This window comes from Megalops cyprinoides, chromosome 2 (genome assembly GCF_013368585.1).
Source record: "Megalops cyprinoides isolate fMegCyp1 chromosome 2, fMegCyp1.pri, whole genome shotgun sequence".
NCBI lineage: Eukaryota > Metazoa > Chordata > Actinopteri > Elopiformes > Megalopidae > Megalops > Megalops cyprinoides.
The window spans coordinates 38,904,876-38,927,756 of record NC_050584.1 but is presented as its reverse complement, the minus strand read 5'-3'; the positions used below and the strand labels follow the sequence as shown (position 1 = coordinate 38,927,756).

General features: G+C 47.3%; 1 protein-coding gene across 2 annotated transcripts in view; it reads right to left on the bottom strand.

Annotated features, from left to right (window-relative positions):
- trabd2b (TraB domain containing 2B) overlaps positions 1–22,055 on the bottom strand; it is a 51,789-nt gene extending 29,734 nt beyond the window's left edge. Inside the window, exons 1-2 of one of the 2 annotated variants that reach the window (XM_036553651.1) lie at positions 21,647–22,055; positions 18,255–18,824 (exon numbers count right to left, since the gene is read on the bottom strand). In XM_036553651.1, coding sequence (XP_036409544.1) covers positions 18,255–18,824; positions 21,647–21,754 — 678 coding nt within the window. In that variant the 5' untranslated portion in view covers positions 21,755–22,055. The remainder of the gene's footprint in view (positions 1–18,254; positions 18,825–21,646) is intronic. The other variant, XM_036553659.1, reaches the window with a different exon arrangement.
- Positions 22,056–22,881: the final 826 nt, after the last annotated feature.

Here is a 22,881-nt window from a genome sequence, read left to right as displayed (position 1 = left end):
CTGTTTTGCTATATTACTGAAAATATGATGTGCACGAATTTAGCACAATATATTCCAATATATGACTCCGCAGTTACAGAAGGCATTCCGTCCACAAAAGCAAAGGCTGCTTGAACTTTTGTATACACCAGTGTTTTGCTTAAGTACAAAATTAATTTATTAATTAATGTACATAGGCTGTATTACTGAAGGTACGATGCGCACGAAAGGGCTTTGGTCCAATACATTCCGTGAGTCAGCAGTTTATGGAATGTATTATGTGTCATGAAATCGCACAGGAATAATTCCGTATTCTAAAGCAAATGCGGGTTGAACTTTTGTAGACTAAACTGTTTGTTGCATTCATTTGGTGACTTACGAAATGCCGAAACAACAGGCCAAAACGATGACGTCACATCACAGACATTCGAAGCTTCGTTCGAAAGCGGTTGGCTAAAATTCAAACGGCAAAAAATGGCATTCGATACAGCCCTAGCTATAAAAAATGAATGTTTTCATAACTGCTTTCCATTTTCTTCACTTTCTTAAAATAAAGCAAGTACTCAATGGCAGTAAAGGCAGCTGCAGCTGCTGATTCCATCTCTCAGATCACGTGTCATGTGTTGAACAGATTGAAATTAATGGGCAGTGTGTGTCCCACTGAGGTCTTCACAGCCCTCTGCAGCCTACATCCTTTCTCTTTGAGTGGCCCTCGCTGTGATGTCAGCACCAAATGACAGCGAGGGCCACTCGCAGCGAGGGGGCTCATTGGTAAGGGCCGGAGCCACTGACAAAAGTGGAGGAGCCTAGGACAGGGGTGGGGGCTGCATTACCCGCCCAATGTGAACCCCTCCTGAAACGGTAAGACAGTCATAGACAGCCAGACAGCAAAGCACCAAGAGACTGGCAGAGGGAGAGACGCTCCCTGTGTGTGAGCTGGTCTTCGTTTCCCCAGAAACCGATCCGAGGCCTTACAGAGCAGACGTGCTGGATGCCCATTACTCTGGCCGTGTCTTTCAGCCGGGTCTGTGTGGGATGAGCAACATTTGAGAGAATGCGGCAGGCTTTCAAAGAGCATTGCCTGCGGTCTGGAGTCTGGACATATGATTGTCCCCTTTTTCATCTCAGAACCGTGGCGAAAGCATGGAGTTAATCAGACAGAGGAACATGACATTTTATGTTACATAAGAGTTCTCTTATTTCACTTTCAATGATCAGACCCTCTAAGGTGCTGAAAGGGATTTATATGAAAGATTTCATGGTGATGTCTGTCATTGTCAGATTTTTTGAGTTGGGAGGTTTTGGGTCCCAGACTGCGGTTTTTAGAAATATAGGCACAGGCTTGCAGAAACAAGTTACCAAGGTAACACAGAAAGAACTTATTGGTGGGTTGGTTACCAAGCAAACTGGAGAAGTGAAATTTTTTGGCTTGAGCATTTCAAGAAATCTGCTTATATATTAGGCTTCAGTGTGTTGATCTGAGGTTTGTTTAAGTCTTTCAAATATTTATTTTTACATTGCTCACTCACTTACTGCCGCAATTGATTCATTGTGACGTTTTGCGGTTATTGTGTACAGTTTGGTCGTTTGTTTGGTGCTGCTGAATTGGACGCCTGTGGAGTTGTTGCTGTGGGGTGGTTTGTTGTTAAACAGTGGAAGCAGGGCATGACCAGAGCTTTGTTCTGGCCCTGTCTGTGATATGAATAACAGCAGTGCTGGTGTCTGACTGGCTCCCCACAACAAAACCACAGTTTGGTAAACGCTGCTGCCGCCACAGCCTTCCAAACCCTCTCCGTTATGCGTTCCATTCAAAACACTCCCACGTCCTGCAGCCCATCAATGATGGGAAAGTGCTTAGTGTGTATAAAATATGATTATAATTATGATTGTGATTAGCACCCCACCTCCATTTTAAAAAGGTTTGATTTGGAATCAATTGCATTCGTGCTGGCGGACTATGTACGCCAAAAGAAACTGTCATAAAAATGGTTGAGCTCGTTAAATGAATTAAAGCAAAAAAGAAACATGTGAGACTCCCACTGGCAGAAGTGTTCAGAGAATTAACGCTTCAGCGGCTCTGAGGTGTTCAGAGTATTACTGCTCCAGCAACAGCTCTGAGGTGTTCCGAGTATTATTGCTCCAAGGTGTTCAGAGTGTTAAAGCTCTGAGGTGTTCAGAGTGTTAAAGCTCTGAGGTGTTCAGAGTATTATTGCTCCAAGGTGTTCAGAGTGTTAAAGCTCTGAGGTGTTCAGAGTGTTAAAGCTCTGAGGTGTTCAGAGTAATAACGCTCTAAGACCAGTGCTGAAGTTTTTGGAGAATTAATGCTCCAATGCTGAATAGCACCCAGTGTGATCTGGATAAGAGAGCTGTGGGTTACAGTCCCTGGCTGGATTTACCTGGAATATTCTCCCTTTGCTAATACTATTTCAATGATAAGTCTAATATAATGATTATGACAATGGTATGGACCAAGGTGCTGACTCTTCAGCTCAGTTCTTTTGGCACTGAGCTGGCACTTTGGTGAAGCCCCCTCACACAGTGCCAGGTAGCCTCTCTCGCTGTAGGGAAGATAAAAAATGAGTCCGTGAATGGGTGTGCTCAGCTCTGTGAACAGCACGAGGAGAGAGTGGAGGGTTTGCCAGGATTCCCGGCTCTGGGTAGTGGTGCAGCTGTCTGCAGTAAATCCCGCTCCAAGGCAGAGGTGATTTCTGCTGATTGAATTCAATGGCTCGTTCAGTTCCTGCTCTGGAGAGCCTCATCTCCACTGGGCCAGACCACTGCTCTCAGGGGTCCACAGGAGGCTCTGACAGGCTCCCCTCATTATCTGCTTGAGCACACCGCAAGCATGGCGGGGCGTGGGGCCCGGGGCCCGGGGGCTCCCCGAGGGGCACGGCCGCCTGGGGGTAGCGGGTCGTTTTTGCTCAGACCTAAACAAACACGCGAACAGACAGGCCCCTCCCAGACTGCAAGAACCAACAGCACAGGCGTAAGAAGTCACTGTTGAGATGGTTGGGGGGAGGTTGTATCAGGCCGGTGGTGGAGCGACAAGGCCACCAAGGCCCCGCGGTGACCTCGGCGACCGGGGCACTTCATCTGAGAGGCCCTGCAGTGGGTGGGGGGTGCCGGGCCTTGTCCCAGGTTAACCCCCTTGTGACCTGCTATCTCCCCCCACAATCTCCCTAACTGCGATTCTTCTGTCTGACTCAGCCCACCCTGGGCCAGCGTGCTCACCCTCCCCGCACCCTCAGACCCCCACACCGCTCCCTGTAATGGGCCTGCTCTCCACCACACAGGAAGCACTTTCTCATCAAAGCCACTCGCAGTTTTCAGGGCTGTTTATTTATGTGTTTTTGTATGAGAAAAGAAATCACTCCTCTGTTTTCAGGGGTATAAAAGACATGACTGTGTCTGATATATGCCTGCTGGTTCAAACACAGCCTGCTGCTGTTTGTGGGAGGGAGTATCTTTTACAAACCTTTCTCGTCTCAAGGTTAGACGACTCCCCTGCTGGGTCAAAGCCTCTGTTAATTAACATTTGCTTTTATTTAGAAGTTGTTTTATGACCAGAAAAAGAGGCTTTTTAAAAGCAATTAGAAACTATGGTAAGTCAACAAACTTAGGGCTGTGGTGTCATAGGATGGGGGATGCCTGAGCACACGCACCCTAAACTCACTTATGATGTAATGCAAGGTCTAACCCACATTCTATTAAGTGAATGAAGTTCATGAAGTTCACGAAGTTCATCTGTCAAAGGCAATCCAGCTCAAGCGAGTAGCCTTCACAGCTGATTTGTGGTGAGCATTATGGTGCAATATGGCTGCCATGCATCACCCAGGTGGGTCCCACACACGGATTGGGGCTGCTTTATCACACCATCCTCCTCTGTCCTCATTGTAAAGCATTTCGAGCTCAGTTAAAGGCACGATATTAATTGCACCCAACTTGTTATTATTATTACTATTTATTAGGGTATGTAGCTGGACAGTATCAGTGTCTGACCCCATGTTCTTCCTCCTCGGGGACAAGTGGCTGTACCACAGTTCTGCCGCTCTGCTTTAATGGCAGAACTCTGCCCTGAGCACCAAGGCGCACTGACCACAGCTGTTAAATCTCATGTTCGCTGGAGTTTAGATTAACGCTGGGCCTTTAACAGCGTGCGGTGGGGAGAGCGGCACTCTCACACTGTCGAACATTTCCACAAATAAGTACCCTCAGCGCCACAACCGCTCAGCCTAACATAACAGAGCGGCATTAACAGACATACAGTGTTACTGAGAGAAGGCCAGCAGGGAGAAAGTTTCTGTTACGCTCCCCTGACCGGTAATGTCTCCTGTGCAAACGCGACAAAGTAAAGCAAAGCGTTTACCAAGACAACGAGTGAGTGAACCCCCAACTCAAAAGGTGCCGAAAGGACTCTCAGCTGGTTCATTTAAGGCCAGCAGACCCCATGGTAATGGGTTTGGGGGGGCAGGGATGAGAGGGTAGAGACTGGCCCTCTATGGGCCCGTCGCTCCAGGGCAAATCTTTGAGTTTTATGGTACCCCTTTCCCCTTCCACTAAACAACCTCATTTCTTCTTGCATTGGACTGCTGAGATTTATAAATGTCTGGTCCTAACCACTGCAACATGCGCTGAGGAATAAACACTGGAGGAGACTTCTGGCACGGGGAGTGTGGAGAGGGAGAAATGAATGCCCTCCTGCCAAACGGGGGAGCTGCCACTCTGCCAGTTAGTGTGTGATGACAGTCCGGGTAGGTGCGCCTGTCAGGGCATCATTCTGCCAGCACTCTGACACGGACACATGTTTATCATTGAGCAGATTGGGAGGATTCCTTTCATCTCAGACAGGTCGGCGGTTCCCTCGCTCCCTGCCTGACCTCTCTATTTCTCTCTCCCTTCCGTGTCTTTCTCTCTCCCCCTCTCTCTCTCTCCCTTCACTCTCACCCATCTGCTTTTCATCTCTCTTAGAGTACATACATGGAGTGGATCGGTGGGTGATGGTGCGGTTCAAATTTAAATCCACGCTGTAATGCTCCTTCAATCTGAAGTCTGATTGGTTCTTTCTTTGGCATATTGGCATAGATTGACTGACCAAAACAGAGAGAGCCACTGAATCAAGGGACACCTAAACATAAATGGCAGCCTCTGCATCTGTGAGGGGAGAAGGTCAGCAAGAAAGCCCCTGCTCAGTGCTCTGGACAGGTATATGCACAGAAACATCTCCATCCGGGAATAAGTAAGTACTGCTGTTGTAAAATAAGTGAGATATTAAGCTGCACTAGGATCATTTACCTCTCCAAAAAAACGCAAGAAGATATTTGGCAAGGCAGCACGCCTTCAGTCACACACACACACACACCCACACAGACATGCACACACACCTTCTCCGGCTGTCAGTCCCTGTTAGGCTTGGCATTCTCGTTAGCGAATGGTTTGGATCCTCTTTCAGAGGAGTTGAACCCGGGACCTCTCTCTCTCTGACTCTTCCCAGCCGTGGTGCTGAAAAAGACACCCCACGCAGACAACCGTCCGTCCCGCTTGGCCTGTTCGCCGCCTGACTGAGTGACTGCAGGTGTTCCCAGGAGGAGCCACTCCCCACCGCCACAGGACTGCACCCACAGAGGCGGCTGCAGGTTTTTATTTCAGAAAACCTGACCTTCATCATTCAGAGACTGGATCCCTCGAGTTCTGATTCTCCAGGCTGAAAAAGTAACTACACCAGCTCCAGTGAGACTCTTTTGCAGGTTCCAGATGTTGACTTTATGATGTCCACACCTCAGACACGTTCCTTATATGGTTTGTGGTTCTCTTACAAAGACAACGTGACACAACAAACAAAAAAGCAACAACCAGAAGGTTGAGGTGACAGTGGCAGCAGTGCCATTACAGTTCAGTACGTGTTGTAAGCCTCTTAACAGTGCCACCTCTCCAAACTGAGCAACATTTCCGCAGAGGAACATCGGCTCTTAGTAAAGAAACGGTGTACAGTGCAGAGAAGCATAAAGCTTAGCAAAGCATATTTTTCCCTGTTCAACAATGTTACTTTTAGTTCCAATTACATTCTTTCCAAATGAGCCAGAAAACCCCGGCTGATGAAAAGGGGTTTATTTGTGTTGCTCTGCTAAAGAGAATAGGATCCCTAAGACCCAGCCCAAACTTCCATTTAAACTTACTTCCTGAGCAAGATGCTCTGCATAATTAGCGCTGCTGAGGACTGATCCAGCATCAGCTAACCTGACCCCTATCCAAACCCCATCCATTTCAGTCAAAAAGTTTCAACGGATTCATGGTCAGCACTTGATGTCCCTACGCCCTACTCCAGCTGCTCCAGCACCCCCTTCTCCAGCACCTCCAGCCAGCTAACGCCAGCCGCAAAGAGGAGTGCAGGAATTCTTGGAATATCTCACAGACTTAAACCAGACTTCACACTTTTTCTACTTTTTTCTACATTTTCAAACTGCTGAGGTTTTAACAAATAAGCAGCGTCTCCCAGTAGAATGTGGCTGGATCGGCACAGGAAAGGCCTTGCTTTAACGGCACATTAAAAGAGAGGTTCAGCGGAATACGTTTATAGACCCGGGCAGAAGCCAGCATGGAATCCAACCATAGGGAGAGTGTTAAGGGCTTTTCAAAAGTAATTCTCTCCCACTTCACCTCAATAAAAAATAAAATAAAATAAAACTGCTCTTTTTAGCTCTTTCACTTCATCTCCCTCTTTCTCTCTCTTTCTCTCCTTTTCTCCTGAGTAGCTGGTTAACGGTTTCTTTGAAAAGTGGTGTGTGTTCCATTCAACAGATTTAAAACCTACCCACCTTGTGGTATGGTCAACTCAAAAATGAATTGTTCTCAGAACATTCCTCTTTAGGGAGCTTTGGGTTCTGAGCACATATTCTTCAGTGAAAGCACAATGTTCAGTTCTGTTTGGTTTTTTTTTTTTTTTTGAGGAAGATTTCAATACATCACAGCAAGGCACAGCGGCTACCTACAAGGTTTTCTCCACAGAACAAGCACTGGGAACCTGAAACGATTTGACTGTGAGTGTACACTTCAAATGTTGGCATGTCATGTTGTGCAATCCCTGCCAAGGCTACCAATGTTATGAAAGTATAAAGTAACCCAGAATCAAATAACTATATAAAGTCTAAAGTATACAAACATCTACTGTACGTTGGGCACAACAGAGACAGCAAAGTACCGGCATATTGTCTTGCTCTCTCAGTTGTAGTCTCTAGTTGTAACCCCAAAACCACAAGGTCAGAACCCTAAAAGAATGTGCGTTTCCTGTGTGAATTGGTGAGCCGTGCTTTGCTGGTAAAAGCATTATGGAGAGAAAAACAAACATAAGAAAACCTTGAGCAAAGCAGTCTCTCAGCTCTCGCACCTGTCTCCCAAAGTCCCCACAGATGACCTCAGAGTCACTTCCTCTTCCCTGTCATGGCCATTCAACTCTGTGGGGGCCATTCTTAACACACAGGTCAACAGGTGTGTAGTCTGGAACTCCAGCTGTCAGTTACTCAGAGTGTGTGGAGCCGGCCAGAGCCCTGCTGTGCATGAGCTTAGGTAGGCCGAGTATTCTCATCTGTGCTGGGCTATGTTACAGTGCAGTGCAGGATTAGGCTGAGTTGGTACACCACTGTTGCATTTTGCATTTTGATCTTTTCTCTTTAATGATTAATTCCAGTTTGGCAAGGTCAGCTGGTCACCTTGACTCTCTCTGTCTTTTAAATGCTTCTGTAAGAGTGACGTCTACACAGTCATTTTCGCCCTCATATCTGGGCAATATGTGGTTTTGAAATGTATCATATTAATACGATTCATACTAATATTAGAATAATGAAAATGAGGCTGTCGAGTGGGCCAACTGGCAAGGCAGTTTAAAACCGGTCGTGTCAGACAGTAGATCCCACAGCAGTGAAACAAACTAGGTTCATTCCACCAGGGACAGAGACAGGTAGGTCGGCCAGTGTCTCCTTGTCTCACTGCACCCTGCAATTTGTCAGGCGCCTGCAAGTTGCTTGGATGACGTTAGTGCTGTAATGCTTATCCTCCAACTGGTGTTCACTTCCCTGCAGTGCACAGTGTGACTTTATAGTGTGAAAATGAATAGCTGTTGGCTGCAGTGTATCTGGATTGCATTCACCTCGCTTTAGCGGTCCTGAACGAGTGCAGAGGTGGTCATGGTGATACGATCCTAATGCGCAATCTGTGGCTCCAAACAGGGCTGCGTAAAGGGGTAGTGGTCTATAATACTGCAACTAAGCTTTGTCTCCACAGGAGGTGTGGAGAGTTGCTGGTGCTGTGGGTCAGATGAGATGGAGCTGGTCAGAGGGCAGGTGGATGGGTCAGGCTTTGGGAGTGATGCAGTGGCTGCCCCCCCCGCAGAATCAGCAGGGGGCCTGTGTCGGCATGCTGTCCTCCCTCCCGCCTCATCTCCGCCCTGCTAAATACCCCTGCTGTTAGCAGGCATTAAAAAGCCATTCGCACCAGTGTGGAGTGCCGGAGCTGGCTGCTGAGTTCTGGGTTTGGGGGGTCTGCTACACTCAGCCTCTCTCCCCTTCTCTCTCTGTCTCCCTTTAGTGAAGCAATAAAAAAAAGCTTGTGTTCTCCTTCCAGCTGCTCTCTCGCATTGTTCAGTTCGCGTTCTTAAACGTTGAACTATTTCAGCTTGCATGATAATGAGAGATGCACACATGCTGCTGTCACTTTATTAGCTCTTAGCTCCTTGCGGGTACTTCCTGAAACGCTTATCCATTAGAGGAAAAGATTCGTTAATGTTTGTCAACTGAATAACAGCGCTTGAAGCCCTAAAGCGTTCTGGCACTGACAGCACCAAAAAACCATATTTTTCACATTAAGAAATCTGTAAAGTTGCCTTGTGACAGAGGAGCCTGTGACCACATCCGCTGGCATCCAGCAATGAGGAGGTGTCTCCCAGGGACTGGGCCATTGGCTGACTGACCATCACAATAACGAGAAGGAGGGAAAAGAAACGCACTCCATGTGCAAGCCAATTAAGTAATTAAGTACAACCTCCAATGTTCCTGTAGGACACGCCAAGGGGCCTTGATTATGGGGGGGTGGGTAGGGTGGAGTAACCTTATTGGGTGGAGAAGGCTGTGGCTGTATAGGCCCCCTGGCCCCCCCACCTCCCAAGGCAGGTGGTCTGGCACTCAGCTGACAAGGGCATCAGAAACCAATTACTTTGTCTGCTTACATACTGACTGTCTCATGCCAAGCTAAACTCTCATATCCGAATGGGCTACGTGTTCAAAAAGAGAGCTGGTTTTGCATTCTCTCCATCTTTACCTTTCCCCCCTCATTCTCCTGGGCCCTTGTTCTCCAGCAGGAATGTTGGATGGAGCTGTGATTGCCCCTCTTTTCTCTAATCGCAAACACAATGGCTTCAGCTTTGCTTCCCACAGCAGGGTTTAGTCTCTAAACTCAGAGGCATAGAGGGCCTCCTGCAATATCTAAGTGCTACACACTACTGGTCTGTGTGTGTGTGTGTGTGTGTGTGTGTGTGTGTGTGTGTGTGTGTGTGTGTGTGTGTGTGTGATTGTCAGTGCCTGAGCATATGTCCGGAGAGCTAGATGAAGAAGAAAAGTAGGGGTATGCTAGGAAAGACGTTTTATACACAGTCTTGATGTAAAAATCAGAAACAGATTTGCACTGCCAGGTTGGATAATCAGATACCAAGATACCAACAGTGCTAAACTAGGTCTCATCTGTAATCCCCATTCATTCACCATCCCTGTTTACCTACACAGATTTACAGACCTACCACAACCACTCCTCTCTGATATATAGACCAATCACATCAATTCACCTCAACCTGCCACACCCATTTCCCTTGGATCTACAGACCTGTCACCCCCATTGACCTCTGGTCAATAGATCCAACACACCCACTTCTGTCTGAACTGTTGACTTACCACAACCAAATCCGTTCAAACTGTAGATCTACCACATCCATTTCTATCCAAACTATAGACCTAGCACACCTATCTACCTCTGATCTAATGAGCTCTCTGCTAAACCCATTCACCTTTGACCATTGCACTGAGCAATCCATATATTTCTGTTCTGTTTATCTGCACAACTTCAGAAAAGTCAGCACAGTGTATTGATACTTGCTATATAGGATATACAAAAGCGATTCCAGTGTGTGTAGCATGAAGGAGTTCTGATCCCAGCTTACCTCAGCAGGTTTTAGGTCCTCCCTGCCCCCTCCCAGTTTCCTTCCAGAGGTTGTAATTACAGCTGCCCATCAGCCTTTCTCTCAGCAGACCCAGCCTTCAGGGACCACGGCTGGAATCTTTAAGTAAATTTGATTTTTCAACTCATTTGCCTTCTATAAACGCTGCCATATGTTTGATATTACATTTAAACTGTTCCAGGGAGCGCAGAAAAGAGGTGGCTGAGGAAGAGGTAGAGAAAGAGAGAAAAAATCCAAAGTGGTGAATGGCAGGTAAAATTGAGCAAGAGCCGAGAGAAGCAAGGCAAACTCAAAACCAAGAGGGTACAGGAAAAAAAGAAATGTCAAAATTGCATCCGCTTTTGTTTCAGCAAAATCCTGGGAATGGAGAAAGTGAAAGCTTTCCTGTTTTTTCTTTATTCTTTTTTCCACTTCCAAACTGAGCCCTTTCTTTTCCTCCATCTCCTTCTTCCCGTATGGTGTGGTGGTATGCCAATCCTCCTCTCCCACGTTCTCTCTCAGGGTTCGGATGTGAAAGGTTGCCGGTCAGCAAAAGGAGAGCCAACATTACAAAAATTGCAAATCCCAGCTCTCCAGCTGACCTGAGTAACGACGTAATGCTTTCCCAGCTACATTGCTAACCTGAACGGTCTTAACTGCAGGCAACGAGAGGAATCGGTATGAAAATAATAATGGTATGGGAGAGTGAAAAGGAGATGAGGAGCAGACACCCCTGCCTCACATACTGGCTCTTAGGACCGCTTGGGAATCATGGGGGAGCCTGAGGGCAGCTAATTCCTGAAATCTCCCTGCACAGGAATGGGATGCATGACGGGGAAATGTGTTTATCCCCCCTGGGGATTAGCAAAGGGCTTTTGCAAAGTGAAACAATTATGTGGCCGGGCTCTTTATTCCTCACCCATTAATCTCCCCATTGAAGGCTGAGCTGCTGTTTTGGGATCAGGTTCCAAACAAGACCTCTCTGGTCTTGTATGTTAATCCATGTAGAAGGCCGGAACCACAGCACACTGGCACACTCGTCATTCCACGGGAGAGCAACAGAGCGGCAGCATGGGACCAGAGTCAGGTGTAATTTCCCACTATGCTGTCAGATCACAGACATCTCTGCTCTGGACCCTCTCACACTGATAAGAGTACAGAAATCATGCCCAAATCTAAATAGTAGGCCAACCATAATAATGAATCCAGAGCTGAATGATCTGTACATCTACGTATTGCAGTATTCCTAAATAGCATCTGGGTAAAAGCAGGCTAAAGTTAACTCATGAGCTGCACAGCAAGGTGAATTTGCTGAGGTCATGAGTACATGTTGCAAACGTTTCACTTCAGACTTTGAGCGTAAGTCACTTTAAAGTCACCCATTCGGTTGACAAAGCGCAACTCAACCAAACAGAGGAGTAAAATGGGGAACGTGTGGATTTGCACTCTAGCTTCCCGCTGTTAACCCTGCCCACCCTCAAAGAAATTAGCGCCTCGGTATCAGCGCATCTGTGTTCAAGACTCTATGAATGTCACTGGAGCCTGTCTCCTTCCTCTGCTCCCCCCCCCCCCCCCGGCGACACGTTTGCTGGCTGCGGCCCGCTCTCTCGCTGCGTGGAGAGACCGCGGTCCACGCGGTCGTGCAGGAGGAAAGCGGGAATCGGAGGATTTATGCGCACGCCAGTAAAAGTTTACGAGGGGAGCTGCGTTTCAAGCGCTCCAACTGGCGGTTTTCACATCAGTCGGGGGGGAAACTGAAGTCATGAAAATTCTGTCAGCAGCAGCGGAGGAATTTGCGTCGTGTGCAGGGGACAGGACTGACCTCATTTGCAACGTGCGCAGACAAAAAGAAAAAAAAAGCCAGAGGTGTGCTACAGCTAAAGAATAATGTAATGATGAGATGAAGAAATGACGGGGGTTTGGGGGGGAGGCAGGTGTGCAGCAGCTGTGATAACAGTATCGGTGATGACAAAGTGACTCTCACAGCGGCACTGAGGAGGCCTCCGTCTCAGAAGTAGGGGTCAGTGGAAGAGAGCTTGGAGGAGCAAACGTGCCAAAGTGACCCTCAGCTCCGCTGAGAGAGCACGTCACTCATGTGACTGAGGGCACCATAGACACCGTCATCTCTGTGACCACAGGGATACTCCTGTCGGGGACAGGGCACAGCAAGGACAGTGTAAAGTTGCGCAGGGCAAACTGCAGGTCCAACCAGAGGAGAAGCCTCTGTGTCAGTATGGACAAGACCAAGGGGAGACATGAAATCTCTCTTTAACCCAGTCAGGGGTCAATGAAAGGTTTTAGCTAAGTGCTCCTGAAAACCAGACCTGAACCCCCAGGGGGTCGACCTCAGGACCCCAGAAACATTCCCCTCTGAACCCGTTTTCCTCCAGGCCTGGGCTCATTGACTTTCAGTGTCCTAGCAGTCTGCTGGGGACAGCTCTGAGGCCTATAAGTCAGACTGGGAAGCTATTCCTCAGTGTTCTTCTCTCTGCTTTGTTTTAATGTTATGAATGAGACAAACATACGCACACTCACACAGGCAGTCACTTGTAAAGCACACCACCTACCCATACCCACACCCTGGCTGTTACACACACGTGCGCATGTGTGCAAACACACACACACACACACACACACACACACACACACACACACACACACACACACACACACACACACGCACGCACACACACACACGCACACACACACACACACGCACACACACACACAGAGGAGGTCGGAGAACGCAATGCGATTTGGATCTAAGATGACTATCACACCCCAACAATAGCATTCCAGGGAAATGTTTTTTCTGCAAATCTTGGAGTCGCATTCCTGTCTGTGATTAATCAGCTGGTACCTCAGACAACCCACCCTGGAAAAACCATGTCTCTGCCCAGGCAAAGATCTTCAAACAGCAATGCATTATTTATTGTCTATATTTGCTTCTCAAGTTTTTGTTGCTGTTGGGTAGAATGAAACATGGGGAATTACTTGTGTGTCCTAATGTATTTTTGTTTAATTTCACTTTCTGGCCCCATGTCAGAGACTGTATGCTAATGCTGAGGGAAGGGGGGAAGGGGGAGGGGATTGATAAGCATGGGTCTTCCTGTGCGTGATGCGCCTCTATTAGAACAAAGATAAAATGAGTGTTCCATTTGCAGGAGGAATGCAAAAATGAAAAAAAGGACAGTCTTGGCATTGGAAGTGCAACCGTGTGGAATAGCATTCTCCCTCATCCCTCCCCTACCTCACCCGCATCACGCTGGGCTCGCTCAGTGACAATGTGGGGAATTCATTACCGGCCTCTCCCGAGTACTAGTCCCAGGGCGCGAGTGGGGACGCGGCGTTCCACAGAGGACAGCAGCGCTGCTCTATTATACGGGACTCCCCCTGGGTTCCAGCTCCCAAAGCCAGTCCCCACCTCGTAAAAAAAAAATTTCTTGGGAGGGGAAAGAATTTCACTGAGGTGATAGGGAGAGGCCACTAATCCAACTGCAAGCCAGACGGGAAGGGGGCTTAGCTGTCGGGGGGGGGGGTGAACAGGGAATTTGGGATTCCCTCCTGCAAAAGCTTTTGAGGCCAGGCACACGGTCACACTGACACCCTCCCCCCCACCCCGCTCTCACAGGCAGATCTTGTCAGTCTGTGTTACGCAGTAATGACCAAGGCCTAAATCACATACCTGGCTACAGGAGCGGTACCTAGACATCATACTCATCCCCTGTCAGAATACCTTGCAGGGGATGAGCGGCAAGCATTCGGCAGCTGTTGTTGTGCTCAATATGAACCATACCATGCAAGACACCTTCACTCGCGTTTGATGTTGGTAAATTCAGTATCTGTGTCTTGCCCTGCTGCATTCCATAGCAAGCCACTGTTCTGGCCAATTCATAATTGTCTAAGTGCTTTTGGATAGCAGGGGGCAATTTAGTCATTAAGGGGGCCTATTAAGTCATTAAAGCAGCGGTCGGACTGTAGTTTGTGCCTCAGTAGGGCCAGGACACTGTCTAACATCGGTCTCCTTGCAGTTTTGTGCTCTCTCTTGGAATGGTAAGATGGTCGCGGAATAACCGCACATACGGATGCCATTCAAAACAGAGATTCCTTACGGGGGACGGGAGGGGTGGGCTGCATTCCTCCGTTTCTTCTCATCTTCCCTCATCTGCTCCTCATCCTCACTTTTCCGCTTCATCTACGCTGAGCGCTCCAGATGGGAGTGGCACACAGGGCAGAGCGCAAGGGCAGGGAGCCGTGTGAGCTTACAGTGTCCAGAGCTGGAAAATGGCCGCCTCCTTCTCCCCTCAGCCCCTCCGGCCACCAGAGCGCTCCGCACAACACTTACACATCAGCGCTGGAATGTAAATATTTGGAGACGGAGAACGTCACGAATTGGCTAATTCCTTCTTTTAATGCGTTGTATTTACTTTAAATCGGCTCGATTAAAACAGCATGGAGTGCTCTGTCTTCATCTGGTATGACATTTCTGCAGGGCGTATTTGCTCCTTCCCTATAATATTCACTGTGAAGACATGCAGAGGAGATCTCCAGCTACCGGGGCTGCCATTTAGGCTCATCTTCAGTACACTGTGCACTCAGAAAGGGAATGTTTGGACGAGCCGGATGGAGACCCACACTGATCGTTAAGACAGAACTTTCACTACACGTTAGCTCATCCAAACACCTCGACACAACACCTTCACGGAGAAAGAGGAAGCCGTGGCCGTGCGCCAAGGCCTTGTTAAAATAGACGTCTCCGCCGCGGCCGCCCCGCCGGCACACGCCCCTTCTCACCCAGAGAAGATCTGCCCCGAGGTGACAATGCTGAGAGTGCCTGAGCATGTTAAGACGGCTGGCCCTCCAGGTCGCTCTGGAAATAGCAGGGTTACCCAGCCCGCCCTCCGGCCCCAGTGCCTGGGCCGCAGACTCCTGTCTCCTCGCTACTGTCTGCACCGTCAGCAGGGCCGTGACCCCACGACCTCAGCGCAGGAGCAGGGCGCCAGCGGCAGCTTGTCGCTTGATAAGAGCCCACGCTCATGCAGCGACGTGACCCAGAATAAATAAATGTCGTGCGTGTGTTTGCACATCGGGAGGCAAAGTCGTGACACACTGTAGGATGCGCTCAGAGAGCTCTGCCTGCCCACTGCGCGCCCCTGCTCCCAGCGGCAGGGGAGGACGCCGTGCTCTCCCTCGCAAAGGCAGTGGGAGCCGGGCCACGCCCCCTCTCACAGACACAACGTCTGTACTGCGCGCAGCGCAGCCACGCTCATCGCCCGCAGGCCCCACCCAGCTGTCTGACCGCATCACCCGACTGCAGGCAGGAGACGAAACACCCGCTCCCCGGCCTTTGTTTCAAAAGCCACACTCTTGTTACATAAAACTCCTATCACGTCCCCGATAGCCCCGTCTGCGAAACCAGACGCCAGTCTGCTGGGGAAGGAAGGCCGGGCCCCCGGCGTGTGAGACGCCGCGGGGCTCCCCCGGTGTCACCTCTCTGTGCCTCCCGCTGCTTCCTGAGAGGTCGCCGAGCCCGAGGCGGTAACCGGCGCGGCCGCGCTTCCTGGCTTGGAGTGTGAGAGGGAGGCGGAGGGCCGCCCGTCCCTGCCCAGGGTCGGGTCACACGTGTTTACGCGGTTTACCACCAAAAAAGCCCGTGGCATGTGGGCAGCTTATGGCAAGTGATGAATCATGCGCATCCATGTTGCTGGGGCCCCCTTGGCGATGTGAGAGCAGCTAGTTTCAGGATATTGTAAGCAGTTATTTTTATTGGGAACAAATAATATGCAGCCCGGCTGGGCCTGGAACAGTTCCCAAGTCAGATCTCCAACTCCAGCGGCGCTCATGTTTCAGATTACGGGCCTGCATTGATGTGGTGCACCTCATTTCTCTTTCTGTTGTCTGTCAGTCTGTATGTCCGTCTGTCTGACCATCTCACCTTTCTCAATCTTCAAATCAAAACAAAACATTTCAATCATAAGCGCCGGGAGCGCATCAGCGTTGCATTTATTCCATCTTATCTTCACTTTGTGATACCCATTATTTCAACTGTTTTCAGGAAAAATTCCTAAGATGGAGCGAACATGAAGCCTTTAGCGTACTGATAGCAGCTGCACAGCTGCACAGCTACTGTAAGGGAGATCGTGCTGAGGATCCAGAGAGGGATCATGAAACCAAAGAGTCACACCAAACCTCAGCACTGTCCATCACCACACACGCGCACCAAACCTCGGCAGTGTCCATCACCACACACACGCGCACCAAACCTCGGCAGTGTCCATCACCACACACACGCGCACCAAACCTCGGCAGTGTCCGGCCAGTCCAGTGCCCCACAACCAGCTGAGCTTCCTGACTCTTATGACTCTTATGTCACTATATAAAGGCTGGACTGTAACATTACATGCAGCAATAATATCCCTCACTAGGGAGTGCTCCTAATTGGTCATCATCATTTATGAGGAGTGCCATGTTTCATGTCGCCAATAAAACAAAGAGAGAAAAATGCACACTGTCAAGTTTAATGACGAAGACCAGCAAAGCTCTGGGCTAAAAAGAGAGATCCATTAATGTGTAACTTCCATCTGAACAGCAGTGGAAAGAGAGGCATTTCCAGAAGAGGTACTGACAGTAAACATTAAGGAGTCCCAAACCCACAGCCAACTTTGATTGTGGTATTTGACAACCCTAACTCACAATATTGAAGGCATAACAATTATGTAATAGAGCACGGTACAAATAACCAAAATTTTGAAGTAAGAAAAGATTGCCATGCAGAGACATATCAATCACAGCAAGCAGGCATTGCTTCTGATAGTACTAGGTTATATATATGCTATCATATGTTACATTTCTTACAGGTCTTACTCTTCTTTTCAACAGTTTTGTCATATTTATATACTAATAAAACAATTAATGATGAGAGTGAAGGCACAAGTCTGAACAAAAAGCAGAATCAATGAGAAGCCATTGTATTTGTACTTTGAGATTTAATCATTTATTAAGATTGTATATTTCTGTTTCGGATATTTCCATTTGCTGAGGATCCCCTGTGGGCCCCCTGCAGACTCTATTACACACAGTAAATCCTTACTGCCCCATGCCATACTGTCACTGCCAGCGTCCAGCTGTTCCCATAGGTCCCTGCTCTGACCCTGGGCCCAGCACGCAGGGCACGCGTGGGTACTTTTGACAGCGTAGTTAGGAGGTGATGATGAAAGAGGAGAGGTTATGTGGGCCGAGCGCCTCTCAAATTAGCACAGAGGCCCCACTGCCTGTCACAGAGAGGCCAGGGGCCCTCAGATACTGTTACAGCACTGCTGGGCTCTCAGAACGTATGTGTGTGTGAGTGTGTATGTACGTGTGTGAGAGTGAGTGTGTACGTACATGTGTGTAAGTGTCAGTGTGTGTGCGCAGGAGTATGTGTGCGTGTATGTGTGTGCGTGTGTGTGTGTGTGCCTGCCTATACATAAGGGCATCAATTAAGACAGAACGTCTTCCCTCCCACTGTTGGGACCTCCCATAGATTTTAAAAAGAGACGTTGCACAACAACTGTGGTTGACCTCCCTGCTGACCTCCCAACAATCCCGAGCACCATGTTTTAAGACTCGCATGCCTGGCCCCTACTCCCCAGATACTCTTCTCCGGGGAAGAAATAAAAGACGGATATTCCCCATGTTTATGTCATCGAGTAATTAGGCTATTTTGTCCATCTTTCAGGCTCAGGTTGCAGCGAGAGAGGCAGAGCTATCACCAGAGCCCAGATAGCCAGGCAGGGTGGTGGAAAAGCGCACGGAGGGATTGCGAGAGAGAGAAATGTGTCCACACTTTCACACCTCCCTCTCTCTCCCTTTACAATTCATTTCCACCTGGCAAACTCCGGCACAGCTACTGCCGATTCTAGCCTCGTTTGTAATAGTTTAGTGAAAGAGAGCCACATACAACAGGCTGTATCTGATTTTACATTGATATTTCCTGACTGAGAGCTGACCGCTATCCTACAGCTGTCCTACAAGCGCACACCCCCACTGCACGCCCTTCAGCCTGCTTCCGACTGCACCCTCCCGCCAGTGTCCCGCTCACCTGTGAGAAGTTGAGCCCGTTCAGGGGGTGGCACTGCTCCTCGACCCTCTCCACAGCGCCGGTCCGCTTCCCCAGCCGCTCGGCCTCCTGGGCCAGGAAGAGGTCCAGCACGGGCGTGCCCCGCGACCGCACGTCCCACTCCGTCAGCGAGTTCACCATCAGCATCACCCACACGGGCCTCTTGCGTTCCCAGTTCCCGGCGATGGCGTTGAAGAGGTAGTCGGCGTAGAGGCCCCTCCCCCGCTGGTCAGCCGTCATCCAGAAGGGCATCATGTGCTTGACGTACTCCAGGTGGCGCTTGAGCCGGCGGTACAGGTCCTGCGGCAGCAGCATCTGCAGGCTCTCGCCGTGCGGCAGCAGCTGGCAGCTGGTCAGCTTGGAGATGGTCAGCGGGTCGGTCAGGTCCAGCTCGAAGTAGACGCTGGTGCTGGTCTGGAAGGCCCGCTTGGAGCTCTCCGGGATGAAGTCCCAAACTCGGGTGTAGGGCACGTGTATCGTCCCGAACAGGTAGGAGGGGGAGGAGTTGGGCTCACGCCTCACAGTCCACAGGAAGGAGTTCATGTCGCGCTGCTGTCGTGAGGGATCAGGAGAGAGCAGTGAGGGACAAGAGAAGAGGAGAGAAAGGTGGAGACGTGCTTTCAGAACACGAAACTCAAAGCGAATACTGAAAAATACACTGAACAGTGAAAGCCTTAATCACACTGTTGTCTGATACAAAGAGAACCTTTTTTTCTTAGAAAGCTTAGGATCATAAATATGTATTAATGATACATTCTTTTTCAAGCTGTTTTTTAATCACGCAATAGAAAACAAATTTGGAGTTTTAATTTCTTCACAAAATAAGACGAAAGGCGAAAAGAAAAAAAAAAAACAATAAAACTGGCATGGCTTGAACTGCGCGTTTCGAGCCGAGGCTGTGAGTTTATAGCGTGTTTCTCCCAGTAAACAGCCCTGCACTTTGTCGAGGTGCGTTCCCACTGTTGCCCTTGGCTCTCTCAGGCTGGGAAACATTCAGTGGTTCAGCGGTGGCTGGAGCAGTAAACACGATGTGGTGTGTCAGAAAGCAATCTGCTACGGCCCAAATGGAAACGCTTCCAGAAACGAAGAAAAGAGCCTGCTCCTTAGATTTTAATCAGAGAGCACAGGTCACAGAAAATACTGGTGCACGAGTATGAACAAGAAAATAATAATAACTATTGCTGACATTACTATTATTATTATTATTGTTATTATTATTGCTTCTGTTGTTGTTGTTATAACAAGGTTTATTGGTATGGATGTATCCACCAGTACAGCGTCTTCAATATCATAATAAACACCTTCTCTGGTTACGTATTTTTATCTAATTCGAATACAAAACATTTCCCTTTTTCAGTTTTGACGAATACAAAAATTGTGATTATTACTACGGTTCGGTAGATTGAATCGGCGGCTTTTGTAATGAAGATCATTGTCGTGTGCGTATTTACAGTAAGGGTAGGCAACGATCTCAATATCTTGTGTAACGATCTTAATATCTTGTGATGCTATGCTGCCAATACAAACTATCATTATTAATAATATTATTGTTATTATTATTATTATTATTATTATTATTATGACTGTTTTCATCTAGACAGTTTTCCAGTTCCTCAGAGAACCACACGCTTCAAAGAAAATGTTAATTGAGTCATTTGCTTTTCTTTATAGCCTTCTCTAATCATTTGTTTGTTTGTAAAAATTGTTACTTGGCTCTCCACTCTATTACATCAACACAGCATCGGCCTCTACAGGAACTTAGCGATGCGTTCTCCCCTCGCAGTGTTTTGTGCAGCAACGCGCGAGCTCGTTGAAGCACTGAAGCGAACCGCTCGAGTTTATTGGCTAATTACTTTTAACAGAAAACAGACAGAGTTGCACTGACGTCTTACAAATTACACCGAGGGAATAGCAAGGCAAGATATTCGACTTTGGTTTCATTATGATAATACTCTAATGATGGTGTGCAATAATAGTGCGGCCTAATAATAAAAAGTTATGTGCAATTAATAAAAATGTACTGTGTATCTACTCTCACCAAGACACGCAATTGTTGATTTATGTTAGGTACTGCATTTTATTTGTTCGTTACTAATTTGCGGTCCTATTTCATAAATACAATTCACATTTGGAAATCATTCATTACATTTTATTAGGTTTTAACCATTGCGTTTAGAATTTGTGCCGAGACTGGAGGTGAGGACGAGTGTGACTCGCGTGGCTTGCAGTGATGATTATAATTAAGTTCTTGTTCATCTCTGGTGTTCGTGATAAATTCACACTGAACGACAGACAGATGGAAATATAAACGCAGTGTCGGCACAAATAAAAAGTAATAGCCTGCCACAGATTAATTCGATTAAAATGCTCACCGCCCTCCGTGAAATGGAACTGTTTGATCATTTTACAAATATGCTCGATAAGTGTTTAATAGGTTTCATTGAAATGTGATACGTTTTTTAAAGGTCGCTGAAATTTTTCCAAATAAATTAATATAGGAATATAACGGTGTCACCCACCTTCCTTTGCTTCATGAACAGCAGAAGGGTTGGCGGGCGAAAGCTATATTTCCTATGGCTATATTTATAGTATTCCCTTTTAAAGCCTATATAGCCTAAGTCATTGCTGGACCTCAGCAGTTTTCAAACGAATGCGCAAGCTATACTTTGACGAACAGACCACTGTATGCCCACTGAAATTATTATACCAGGTAAATTGAAAAACAGTCACCTAACTAATCAATACCAATACAAGGGTAAAAAGAAAAACTTTCCATAGCATTTATTATCTTAAAATATTGCTGTAGCCTATAATATATTGCTCTTCTGTGCTTAAGTAATTATACTAACAGAAATAAAATATATTGATAACATTAATATTATATATTAATTATATTATATATATATATATTACTATAATAATTAGTAACTGTAAAAATTGTAATAACAATACGAGTCAATGGAATTATTTATATTTTGCGAATTTCTCCTCTAAAGTTTTTAATATACAATGGTTTGTATACAATATGTTATATAGTTCTTGGATGAATCCGAGTTAATAAAACATGTAATCAGTCAGGAATAACTGACTACTTCATGATCATATCACGTTTATAAAAGGTACACTAGATCTACGCTTTGCCTAAAAATGCATGGTGTTGAAAATGTCGCATTTCTTTTTTTACTGTGTTTTGGTGAAATCATATTACCTGGATTACCTGATGGTAATCTGGGATATTTAGAAAGTTGACAAGTCAAATAGTTATTAAAATATAACGTGTTGTGTTCTGCATATTGATACCATCTCGCATTCAACCCAGAGGCGCCATCGACAGGTACTGTAACTGACTGCTGACAACGGTTCCCTGAACTCACCGATCTCGGGGGGTCACATTGTCTCGGCCGTCCGCGGGTGTCCTTGGTTGAGACCGTGTACAAGAAAGCACTTATGAGCACCCATCGTAGTCCTGGCTGACAGAACATCTCGAGATGAAAGGCGAGGGGTGTCGGTCGCGTCTCCTCTGAGCGGCTCCTTCTTTCACTTTCACGGTCTCTCCTTTTACTTCTCTCCGCTGTTTCAAATGGGATGATTTCCCTCTGTTGCTTATCCTCGGCTTAAATATGCCGTTCTGAAGAAGCGCACGAATCATTCCGGCGCTCCGCCATTCTCTGACCCTAACGAGGGCTCTGCTCCGTTACGTCCGAATCGCCCTAACTTAAACAGCAGCTGCAGTGAGAGCGCTCGCAGCGCGCTGTAGAAGTTTGTAGTTGACTGTGTTTACCGTTAGGAGGAGGTGGAGAGAGAGGAGGAGGTGGAACGCTGGTGAAATGTCCCCTTTTATTTTAAGATGGGAGAGGGCTAGAGAACGCAGAGAGATAAAATACGTGTTCCGGTGTGTGATGGAATATAATGTTTTTTTCGTTCAAGATGCCCTTGATGGTGAATTGGCTACACCCTGAAATTCACGAAAGTAGGCTACCAATCTAAAAAACTGAGAAGAGAAACTCGACCGCACGAGGGCATCGGGCATAAACCATGAATCTGGCAGTCCTGTGCAAATTCTGGACTCCTGGTTCATGGGAGCATAGTTGCACTCAAAAAGTAGCAATTGTTCAATACATATTTGCATATTTCCAATCCTATTTAAATTTCCTGTTCAGAGTTTATTTTATTTATTTATGAGAATACATACAGTATGATATGTATATACAGTATATACACACAGATATATGCGTATATATGCGTGTGTGTATGTATATATATTTTTTATTTTTCTTTTATATTTCACTTTATGCTTAATGAAGTAGAAAAAATTAAAAATGGGAAAACCTAAATACTTAACGAGTGTGTATAACTATAATTTTCAGATACCCACCAGGCTTATAAAGAAATATGTTATTTCACACTGCTCTGTGTCAGAATGAATGGCCAAGTTGTGGATTTTCTTTGAGGCTGACCGCACAGCCACGGTCAGCACTGTCTGAGCACTACAGTGACCCACGTTATTGTCAGAGTGGCAGACAGAGTGACTGAGTCAAGTAGAGCGCAATAAATCATCGTAATCCGTCAAAGCAGAGCGTCGCAGCCCGTCCCTCGCAAGGTTAATGTT